Source organism: Musca domestica, unplaced genomic scaffold (genome assembly GCF_030504385.1).
Source record: "Musca domestica strain aabys unplaced genomic scaffold, Musca_domestica.polishedcontigs.V.1.1 17, whole genome shotgun sequence".
NCBI classification, from domain to species: domain Eukaryota; kingdom Metazoa; phylum Arthropoda; class Insecta; order Diptera; family Muscidae; genus Musca; species Musca domestica.
Window position 1 is genome coordinate 4,220,856 of NW_026712230.1, and position 12,519 is coordinate 4,233,374.

The 12,519-nt window shown below is 31.7% G+C and overlaps 2 protein-coding genes across 2 annotated transcripts in view; one reads left to right on the forward strand and one right to left on the reverse strand.

Moving 5' to 3' along the window:
* The window catches only part of LOC101898254 (uncharacterized), a 474,481-nt gene that overhangs the window by 44,242 nt on the left and 417,720 nt on the right, over positions 1 to 12,519 (forward strand). The gene's annotated exons all lie outside the window — the stretch shown is intronic.
* LOC131801590 (GATA zinc finger domain-containing protein 4-like) lies at positions 6,416 to 10,000 on the reverse strand. Its single transcript, XM_059120398.1, has 2 exons — positions 9,819 to 10,000; positions 6,416 to 9,223 (listed from the first exon to the last, which is right to left on the reverse strand). Coding segments are annotated over exons 1-2 (1,350 nt in total). The 5' UTR covers positions 9,820 to 10,000; the 3' UTR covers positions 6,416 to 7,874.

A 12,519-nucleotide genomic window follows, 5' to 3' on the forward strand; every position in this document is an offset into this window, starting at 1 on the left:
ATTAAACCACCATATCATACATAGTGTGGAGGATATTAAGTTCGTCATTCCGTTTATAACTCATCGAAATAATAATTTTAGACATAACAATGTATATTCCTGATCAGCGTAAAATTCTAAGTCGATTTAGCCCTGCCCGCCGAAGCGTCTGCCCATTTGATGTAATCACGATTGAGTCAAATCGAATAAAGGAGGCTAAAATTTTGCACATATCAGTCTTTTGTCTGCAAGCAGGTCAAGTTCGAAGGTGGGTTATATCGGTCCACGATATCGTATAACCCCCATATAATCCCCCCCACCATATACACACATTCGGTATTTTGAAGATTGTAGCCACATTTTCAATGGAATTGTCTGAAAATCCACAAAAGGAGTTCCTTCTGAGTACTTTACCCCTGGAAGAGTATTGTCTATACAGGTCCATCGCTATACTATTGTATAGTCCCACGGTACCCACCCCTATATTCGATACTTTCATGATGTCTATATAGGTCCACAAAATGACAAAAAATGACAAAAAATTGCGTATGCTGGCCCACGTCTTCGCATAGCCTTCATCTAACCGTTCCTCCCAATACTTGGTATTTTGATGATTTTTGCTACATTATCCACTAGAGTTGTTTCAAATTTCGTATTTGGAGTTTTTAATGAGAATTCTATGACAGAAAATTGTCTATGCAGGTACAGGTCTTCGTATAACCTTGATATAACGGTATTTGATGATTTTCACCGGAGTTTTATACCTTCCACCTTGAAAAGGAGGGTCATTCCGTTTGTTACATCCCTAAATATTCGTCGTAGGCCCCGTAAAGTATATATATTTATGATCAGAATAAAAATTCTAAATCGATTTAACGATGACCATCTGTACGTCTTTCTATTGAAATCACGATACAGCCCAAATTATATGACAGCCCAATTGTTGGCAGAACAATTTGTATTGTGTACAGGAAGGTTGATAATGAAAAAGATATATATCCTTATAATGATTTTTGCCACTTTTTCCATGGATTTGTTTAAAAATGGTTATTTGTTGATCATAATGAGTTTAAGCTCCGGTAGCGAAAAAATGTATGTGTAGGTCCACGTTTTTGTATAGCCGCCATATAACGGTTCCACCCGATATTCGGTATTTTGATGATTTTTTCCTCGGATTTGTCTAAAAATTGGTATTTTTAGTCGATAATGTGTTCTGTTTTTAAATTTGGTATTTTAGAAGATTTGATAGATGACAAACCTTGAAGTATAAAATTGTCTGTAGAGCTTCAAGTTTTGGTGTGGCTCCATGTAACGGCCTCATTCATTTTATGATTTTTTGATAAGTTTAACTGCATTATCCAAACGGTCTTGCTGTAGTTTAAAGTGGAACATGTTTGAATTCAGATACTTTTATAAAATATTATTTTCTTTACCAAATGGTGGAGGGTATTAAAAGTTCGGCAAGGCCAAACTTAATGTTTTTTTACTTGTTTTTTAAAGTTGCGTATTTGAATATTGTAATGACTTATGACAAAAGTTACCTATGCAGGTCCGCGCCTTCGTCTAAATGGGAGCTTTAGTGAATTGTAATCGGGATGGCGAGTGTGGATAAACGGTGTTTGCGATGTAGGCAGTTGGGATGTTTATGTCCAGATCTTCGTAGACAGCATGGGTTCACATGCATAATCATTAGGGGACGGCAGTTCACTGTAGTAATTCTTGGAAGCCTATGTCAAGGGCTTCTAAGCCGAAGCGGGATTCGTTCGGGTTTCCCAACTCACTGAAGGTATGCTCGACAGCCGGTGCCTTGGACTTTGCATATCGATAGGAACTCGAATTGTGAAATATCTTGCCCAAGATTGACCCTCATTTTTACATTAACTTACATCTGAAAAAATATGAATACAAAATATCACAATGCAAGTAATCCCCTTGGATGATGTGTTAAACATTTTTAATACCCTGACCACGGCGAAGAGGGAGAGGAAAACGAGATAGAGGCATAATTACTTTTAAGGGATCTCATTGAATCACTTTCTGAGTCGATTTAATGATGCCAGTCCCTCTGTCTGTCATGATTTTTGTGAACAAAGTACAGCTCGCATTCATTATCCGATTTAAATGAAGTTTCTGGGATATTTGGTGCCAGCTATCAGATTCGACATAGAAATACCTCTGCTAAATTATATTCGGTTCAGATTTAGATATAGTTCCCATATATATCTTCATCCGATTTTACGTTCATTATGCCTAAAAAGCTCAGCTCATATAAGATGTATTTTGATGTATATTGGTTCAGACCCAAATGTCTCCGTCAAGTTTAGTAGAAATCGATTCAGAGTAGGTTATACCTTCCCTATTTTAGCAGCCTTTGGCATTTAATTATAACCGCTTTAAAGCCATTAAATATTTAAACACGATCATAGATGGTATGATTTAATTCTCACAAATTCCCCGTAAAAACGTTTATTTGTTAGGGGTAGTTCTACTAAATATTCAAAGTTGTGAAGGTTATCATAAAGCTGTCCCGGCCGACATTTGGACTTTCTTTACAGGCTTTAATTTGGTGTAGTATTTTCAATTAATTTTTTAAAGCAGTTGGAACGTAATATTGAAGTTTAAACTTCTGCAGCAGTTTAAATATTCGCAAAATTGAAGTAAAAAGCACTGCAAAAGCAATAAATAATCAATTAATACCATATGTTTTTTAATTCAATACAACATGCTGATGCAGCTTAAAACCTACATTTATACATGCATAAAATAGAACAATGTATTTTCTGTGTTAATGTCCATAATTTACACTAACATCAGAGCTCGTGTACAACAATACCCATTCTATTATTGAACGGCAATTATAAAAAACATAAATTTAATTTAAAACATAATAACACATTTTTTCAACAACAGTAATTTTTATAATTACACAATTTTATGTGTTCCATGTGTGTGTGCGCGCGAATTAGATAACCTGATTAATTATGTTTATTAAAAAAAAATTGTTTTTTTTTTTTTTTTCTTTCTTTTATTTATTTATTCGTCGACTTGCGACTAAGAGGATGGAACTAAGACTAACTTTTACATTTTTAATTTACTTATTCTACAGGTATTATTTGTTAATTAATTATTGCAGTGTTAGCATAAGTTTATTTTAAATGAAATTTGATTAACACACTTTTGTAAATAATTGTATACTCAGCTCCAGACAGTTTTAACTGGAAAAATAAAATAAAGTCAAACTAAAGAATGTCAAATTCACTTATGCTTACAGTGCAATAATTGTACACGTTTTATTGGCTAATTGTTTCCAAGAACTTATCAATTTTATCAGGGGTAGTATGATTATACGTAACTACTCCCCCCTTTAGACTAGAATTCTCCTGAATTCTTTTATTTAATTTTACAGTTATATATTTATGTTTTGTTATGATTATGAAAATTAAAATAATTATTACAATTACTATAGAAATATTACATACATATGTTATTTTAGTGTGGTATTTTAATTTTCCGATATTTCTTACATTGTATTGATGTTCTTTTTCAATTTGTTCGAACGATATCTTATGTTTAAAATTTTGAGTTTTGTTTGTATTTTCAATTATTTGTCTTTCTTTTGTAATTTCTGCAATATTTGAAAAATAATAATCTTTTATCCTAACTGAACAATTATTAAAATTAATTAAATAATTTCCATTTAACAAAATTTTTTCAAAGTTACAAGTTTGATTTACAGTCGTGTTTATTGCATTTTTAATTATAATTGTGTCTATATCTAACTGTATAATTTCAAAGTCTTTATTTTTATCAATTGACAATTATTCTTTATTAAACAATGATGACTTAACTTTAAATCTTTTAAATGTTTATTCTCTTCAAATTTATAAGTTTTATTTTGAAATTCAAAAAATCTTTCCATATTAGATTCTATTTCATTATTTTCATTATCTGGTATTGGTACAATAAATCTTAATTTTACTGTTATAAATTGTTTAGGTATTTTTATTCCAAACACAAGATAAGAGTTGTTAAGAAATGTTGTTCCAAACTGAATATATTTAAGTTTGTTATAATCTATTTCATATTTTCTTATTTCTCTACTTGTTAAAATACTTGGGTGTACAATCCCGTATTTTGCAGAAATTACGTTGTCTTGCAAATGCTCTATCTTATTCTTAATTAATTGTATATTAGTCAATTGTTCTAAGTATAAACTTTTATTATTTTCTTCCTCTAAAAATTTGTTTATAGAGTTTAATTCTTGTTCTATTTTCTTTCTATCATTCTTAATTACCATCTTTAAATGACTTAAAGTTATATTGAAATAATCATTAATTACAATCTGTTGATTATTATTTTCCTTAATTTCATTAATATTAAGAAGATGTTCTTGTATGTTCCGTCTGTCTTCATCGTCCATCGTCCCAAATAACCATTTGGTCATACTTCCTATACCGTTAATTAGTCCACGTCTTTTTCTATTTTGTTTGGGTATCAACGTCATTAATTTATTTCTGGCATCTAATAGTTCTAACTCAAGTAATTCTTTGTTTTCGATTTTCATTAGAATAATGTTATCTGTTATGTCATCTAAAATTGTTTCAATTTCGTGAAGATTGATTATATGTAAAATTATGTCCGATTCATTAACAATTTTCTGATTTCCCATGCAAATGTCCATATATCCTCTTTGTTCTGTCAGAAATTTTGTAGTAATTATCCCTCTAGTCTGTGGTATCCATATTAGTATCATCAGTATTGTCCAAATCTGCAAATTTCAAAGGTCTTTTAATATTGCACGGATGTATTCGCTCCAGTTTTGTCTTTTTATATTTCGGTTGTTCCTTATGTCGGACGGCCTTATAATTTTTTATAAACCCTTCTTTTCTATTTTCCTTATAATCTTCTCTAGAGTTATTTATTTTATCTATTATTTTTCTTTTACTGTCCTCTAAATACTTTCTAACTTTATTTTCATCCATTTTTCCTTGTTGAACCTCTTTAGGAGTACATTTAATAGTTGAGTGATATCGTTCGTTGTAATTTCTAATTGATCTCTGAATTAATTGTTTCACCGGTATTTCCTTATTTGCTTTATACATTATCCTAAACTTTTCCGCAATTGTGTTGTGAAATCGTTCTATGTCGGCGTTTCCCGTGTGACTATTAGGTTTGGTCAGATGCAATTCTATATTTTCATTGTCTAAGAATTCCTTTAGTCTAGTGGCTTTAAATTCATTATCGGCTATTATTTTCCTTGGCTTCCCTACCTTTGTAAAATGATCATCTAATTGCTCCATTATTGTTAAATGATTTCTATCATTCAATGGATACGCTGCACCGAATTTAGAAAATTTATCAATTATTGTCAAAAAATGAAATCTTTTAATCACATATGTGTCAATATGTATTATTTCGTTTTTCGTCGACGGTGTTTCTGTGTATGAGAATTTCAATTTAATTGGATTTCTATCATATTTTATCTCCTGACAAACTTCACATTGATTTATAACTAATTGAATTAGTTCCATTAATCTTGGGTAATAAATTTTATTTTTATTTGGTTATATGTTTCCTGTATGCCCGAGTGCATACTTTCTTTTACATGATATAATGATATCTGTTTCACCGCCTCCACTTCTGTTTCTATATCTTGAGCCCTGATAGTGCATTTAATAAATTCCACTTGTTTCTCATTAGAGTACATTTCTATTAGTTTTTCCTGAACAGTATTATAGCTTCTCTCCGATACTTCCGAAAATATACCTATTTTTCCTTTGGTAATATACTTTCTAAATATTTCCCCCATTTCGTGAAAATCACTTTCCGCTATGAAAATTATCCTTTTATTATGTAAATGTTTTATTTCCTGAACTTTATCATTTGTAAGTATAATCTGTGTCCTGTACTTATTCACTATTTCTTCTTTTATAAAGAAATGATCTTGTAAATTTTCATCAGCTGAATGAATTGTAATCATTGATACATCATCATCATCCTCAATATTATTTATTATTCTCAATTCTGAATTATTCTCCGAATTTTGTACCTTATCTGAAATGGTATCATCTTCATTATCTTTCTCAATTCTACTTAGAAAATCTGCCACCTTGTTTTCCTTGCCTTTTATGTATTCTATATTAAAATCGTATTCTCCTAATTTCAAAAACCATCGCTGGTGCCTGGGTGACATGTCTTTCCCTCTATATTTTGTGTGTAAAAATCTGATGGGTTGGTGATCCGTAAGTATCTTAAATTTTCGACCATAGAGGTATGGTCTCAAATAATTAACGCTCCATAATATTGCTAGAAATTCTTTGTCTGTTGCCGAATAATTTCTTTCGTGATTGTTAAGCGTTCTTGATGCAAAACAAATTGGATGTCCCTCCTGTGACAGGACAGCACCGATTGCGTAATTCGACGCATCTGTAGTTAATGTAAATTGTCTTTCATAATTTGGGTATCTTAAAATTGGATGAGAGCTAATTAAAGATTTTAATTTTTCAAAAGCTTCTATGTATGTAGGGTCCCTTAAATTTATTTTTACACCTTTCTTTAAGTATTTTGTTATTGGCTGTGCGACTTTAGCATAATCTCTCACAAATTTTCTATAATATCCCGTTAATCCCAGGAAACTTTTGATTTGTTTTTCTGTTTTAGGTAAATCTAATTCTTGAATAACCTTAATTTTATTGGGGTTTGGTTTTAGTCCTTCCTTTGTCAGAATATGCCCCAAAAATTCTGTCTCTCTTTTCATGAAATTACATTTGTCGATTTGTATTTTTAAATTTGCCCGTTCCAATACCGTGAAAATGTCCGTTATGGCTTTAACGTGTTCCTTAAGAGAAGTACTAAAAATAAGTATATCGTCCAGATAAACTACACATGTTTTATTAATGAAATCTCTTAGTGTTTCATTCATTAATCGTTGGAATGTCGCTGGGGCATTTTTTAACCCAAACGGCATTCTTATGAATTCATATAATCCGTGAGGTGTCACAAAAGCTGTTTTCTCTCTGTCCTGTTCTCTTATTAGAATTTGATGGTATCCCTTGGCTAGATCCAAGGTAGTAAAATATTGTGCTCGTCCTAGTTTATCTAAAATTGAATCTATGTTCGGTAGTGGATATTTATCATCGATCGTCACTTCATTAAGCTTCCTATAATCTACCACTAATCTATATTTACGCTCTCCAGAATTATCTATTTTCTTGGGTACTACTATTAATGGGCTTGAATATCTTGAACAACTTTTCCTAATTATGCCCTGTTCCTCCATTTCCCTGATCTGTCGTCGTACTTCTTCTTCATGTTGTGGCGGATATCTGTATAATTTGGAATTTATCTGTTCATTTGTTGTCGTTCTTATTTCATGTTTTATTGTCATTGTACTTGTCAATTGGTCCCCTTCTTTAAAAAATATTTTGTCGAATCTTCTTAAAATTCTCGTAACTTCTAAATGCTCCTCTGCATTTAAATGATTCAACTGAATTCTGTCCAAGTCAACTTCCAGTTTTTCCAATGAACATATTTCCAAATCCTTATATGGATTAATTAAAAATTTTGTAATCTTGTTATTAAATGTTATGTGTCCGTCTATTAAATTTATCATCGTGTTAAAATGGTTTAGTAAATCAACTCCTATAATAAAATTGTACTTTCTTCCTTTTAACTCTTGCATTTTCCACTTAATTTTGTATAATTTGGTAAGTTAAATTCCATAGGTGCGTCAGTTATAACTTCAAATTTAATTATGTCCTTCCTAGTTATGGTGCTAAATTCTATAGGTTGTTTTAGTAAAACTCGTTCAAAATCTTTTACCTTACTGTCAATCAGGCTTAAGTTTGCGCCTGTATCAATCAAAGCTTTATATTTCCTTTTATTAATCGTAATGGTTATGGTAGGTAAACAATCGGAGGTTGTTTCCGAAAAAAATTATTTTGTCTTTGGTCTTGTCCATTATCCTGATGTAAATTTGGTTCAGAGTTTCCTACTACTCGATAATTATCTACTTCTATATTGTCTATTTCCATAGGTTCCTGCTGGTCTTGCCTAGGTTGATTCAAGCGATTTTGGCTGAAATTTGGCCTAGGGTTTCCTACCTGTTGCTGAAACCTTCTGAAATTTCCCGACATATTATTATAGTTACTTTGTTGGACTCTATACTGTCCTGAATGATTAAAATTTCCATTTTGATTCCTATTATTATAGTTATTATTATAACTGTTATTTTGTTGGACTCTATACTGTCCTGAATGATTAAAGTTTCTATTCCTATTATAGTTATCGTTATTATTATTATTATAGGTTTTATTATTATCATTATTATTTCGTTCTTGTCTAATATCCGACCTAAAATTATTTTGTCCTAACCAATTCCGTTGATTATATCCCTGGTTATTACTGTTAATCTGCGGATTAAAATTATTCCTATTTTGCGACCGATTTTGTCTAAATGTTACGTCGTCTTTAGTCCTAAACTTCCTATATTCTGGCCTAATGCATGTGTCTTCAAATCTCCTTCTTGTCAATATTTTTAATATATCATTAATGTTTCTTTCTTCGTAAATTTTGTCTAACAGTGTACCTTGTGTCATTTCCTTAACTGTATTTACTAAAAGACTGTCCACGTTTGATAAGTCAATATAGTGGTCATTTCGGTAATAAACTATTAACTCATCTGCCTTATATTTTAGATTCTGCAACTCTATTATTAATTCACTTACCGAATTTACTTTTAAGTTGGCTATCATCCTATATATATTGTGTGGTTCCACGTTCGGTCTATACCTTAGTTTTAAAGTCTCTTTGATTAGTTGCCAGTTGTCCGGTGTGGGTATGTTTATTATGACGTCTTTAGCTTGTCCCTGGATTATTTTATAGAATATTGTTCTTATGGCCTCCTTCTTAATATTTTCATCTTGTATAGTTGACAGCAAGTATTCAGTGCTACTAAAAAAGCTGTTCACCGTTACTTCTCCGGTGCCGGTGAAAATGGGTAGATGATTTATCGTTTTTAAAATGTTGTCTTTTGCATTATTTGATTGTGTATCATATAACACCGGGTTACGCTGTTGTTGTTGTAGTTCTTGTGTTTGCTGTTGCAATTCTAGATATGCTTGGCGTAACCGTTCCAATTGTTGATCCTTTCTGGCTAGTTCTTCTGCCACATTTACGGATGCGATGTGAGCTTGTTCCTCCATTCTTCTTCGTTTGTCGAAGACTTTTTGCCTTTGCGAATACACTTTTAAAAGAAAAAAAAAAGGATTGACTTCCTTTATCTAGTGGTGTCCACTTAACTTAAATGTTCACTGCACTATTGTTTATTTTAGTGGTGTTCAATTTTTTGAATTATTCACTGCACTATTGTTTATTTTAGTGGTGTTCAATTTTTTGAATTATTCACTGCACTATTGTTTATTTTAGTGGTGTTTAATTTTTTTTTTTTTTTTTTTTTTTTTTTTTTTTTTTTTTTTTTTTTTTTTTTTAATTATTCACTGCACTAATGTTTATTTTATAATCCTGGAGGGTCCCGTAGGATTCGCAGAATTTATTTAATTATTTATAATTTAGGTACGTTTCACTGGATCCTTTTTAATTCCTAAAGGATCCTACCGACTGCGCCAATTAGATAACCTGATTAATTATGTTTATTAAAAAAAATTGTTTTTTTTTTTTTTTTCTTTCTTTTATTTATTTATTCGTCGACTTGCGACTAAGAGGATGGAACTAAGACTAACTTTTACATTTTTAATTTACTTATTCTACAGGTATTATTTGTTAATTAATTATTGCAGTGTTAGCATAAGTTTATTTTAAATGAAATTTGATTAACACACTTTTGTAAATAATTGTATACTCAGCTCCAGACAGTTTTAACTGGAAAAATAAAATAAAGTCAAACTAAAGAATGTCAAATTCACTTATGCTTACAGTGCAATAATTGTACACGTTTTATTGGCTAATTGTTTCCAAGAACTTATCAATTTTATCAGGGGTAGTATGATTATACGTAACTCGCGCGATACAAATTAAAAACACAAACTAAAAACGCAAAATGAAACACAGAATATCGACAGGCCTATCACATTCGCAAGCCTCAAAATTAGATGGACGGATTAATAGGACGATTGTTTGATGGTCGAACATAAAGAACCAGACAAATTCTGTGGCATCAGCATCTGGCGGGGGACAAACGAATCCAGTCAGATAGGTTGGCTTCGTTCGTTCACTCGTCCAGTGTGCAGCCATCATAATCATCGTATTGCAGCTGTTCTCATGCATTTCCGTTAAATCTATCAGTACAATGTGTATGTGTGTGTGAATGTGTTCGGACAACGCATGGACACAAAAATGGACGAACGAGTTCGAGAACAAATTTGTATCGAAACAAACATGGATTTATTACTTCCTGCGTGAAGATATAAATACATATGTAGGTCTGTACCTAGTGATATGATGTTTCAATTGATCCAATCTGGTCGATGTGATGATGTTCCAACATCGGCAGCAGTCAAAACCACACTTTCTAACGGGGACATTGTTTTGAAAGTGTTTAATAGTGTTCACCATCAAAGATGAATTATTTTTATATATATTTTTTTTAAACTAAAAGACAATTCTGATCGATAACAATTCATATCGAAATGTAAAAAGTTATGATATATTGATTGGACCGTAAAATGGCGATGTGCAAAGTATTCCAATTATTAATGATTTTTAAAATTTTTAAAACAACCCAGTTCAGACTTTAGTAGAGTTATAATAATTCATAACTTTACACCTCTATGAAGGGTTAATGAAGGACAAGCCGATATTATTCCCTTTTGCACCTTACCTAATACTGATTTCACAATTCCGGTCATATGTATGAGACACCAGAATATATTATTGGTGGAAATATATCGATGTGCAAATTTGGATCAAAGTAGTTAATGCCTTCGAGAATTATGATGAGCAACATACTTGTGCCATGTATATTTATTTCAGTTTCTCTGAAGCGGATCTCGTTCTATCGGCGTTTAGAAAGTTTACTAGAAAAATAACAAAAAAAAGGTGGTCAATTTCACATTTTTAGAAGTTTTCGGATTAAGATTTCTCGGAATCCGTGCATTTTAAGTATATAGTGTCTTCGGTAATATTGTAGATAACATTTTTCGGATTTGGTCCTTTTTTAAAATATGGCTAAAAACTTAGCAACTCAAAATATTTTATAAAATTATTTGTCATAAAGTTCTACTACAGGTTCTAGAAAACATAAAAAGTAAAAATTTTAAATAAAAAAATTAAAATATAAAAACACTTTTTAGGGTTGAATCCGTATTTTGTAGGTTGGCGCAAAAAACTCCAATAAAGAATTATTTTAAAAGGCTGACGTCAAAGATATAAATATTCTTCATCTATCTCAAGAAATGCATTTCTCCCTCTGCATATAAAACCTGTAAAGAAAGGTCAAAAGTCGGTCGGGGCCGACAATGCGTATTTAGTAGAGACACCATTATGTGTGAAGCTCCCGTAACAAAAAAAGGTTATATTGGGAATTTATGTGAAGTAGATCATACCAACTAAGAAACATATTTGAATGCGTATCATATTTTTAGAGTAGGCACAATTTGGAAACTATATCCAACACTGAATCGATTTTTACAAACTTGACAGGGGCTTTTGTATCTCTAGTTCGAAATTACATTGCTGTATAGCGCACGAATGACTTCCATAAAAATTATATGAAACAAGTAAAGAAAGTAGTAAGTTCGGCCAGGCCTAACTTCGAATACCCTCCAACATTTTGAACGAATTAGAAATTTTTCAAAAAAATGAAATCCATTAAAAAATCTGTTAAAATCGTAAAAATACCGAATAACGAAAGGTGCCGATATATGGGACCAATATAGACAACTCTATAGTTTGGGGGCAAAGTTCTCACAATAAACTCCGATAATTTCGCTGAAAAATGTGGCGAAAATCAGCAAAATACCGAATATCGGGGTGTACCGTTATATGGGGGCTATACGACATAGTGGACCTATATAGATAATTCTCTTCCAGGGGGCAAAACCTTGTTTAGGTTTGCAGACTATTCCATTGAAAAAGGTGGGTAACATCATCCAAATAACGAATATCGGGGGTACCGTTATATGGCTATACGATATCGTAGATCGATATAGCCCATCTTCGAACTTGGCCTGCATGCAGACAAAAGACTGATCTGTGCAAAGTTTTAGCATCCTATCTTAATTCGTTTTGACTGTAGCGTGATTACAACAGACAGGCAGGCAGGCGGACAGGGCTAAATCGTCTTAGAATTTTACGCTGATCAAGAATATATATACTTTGTTGGATCTAAAGTTATCATTTCGATGATTTACAAACGGAATGAGGAACTAAATATACCCTCCATGCTATGTATTGTGGAGGGTATAAAAATGTTTATTGGGGCAATAGTTAGTTATACCATACCGAGTTTGACCAAATGGAAAAAATCGGTTGAATATGAAAAACTCTTTCCAATATGGGTTGGTATTACATACATATTACATA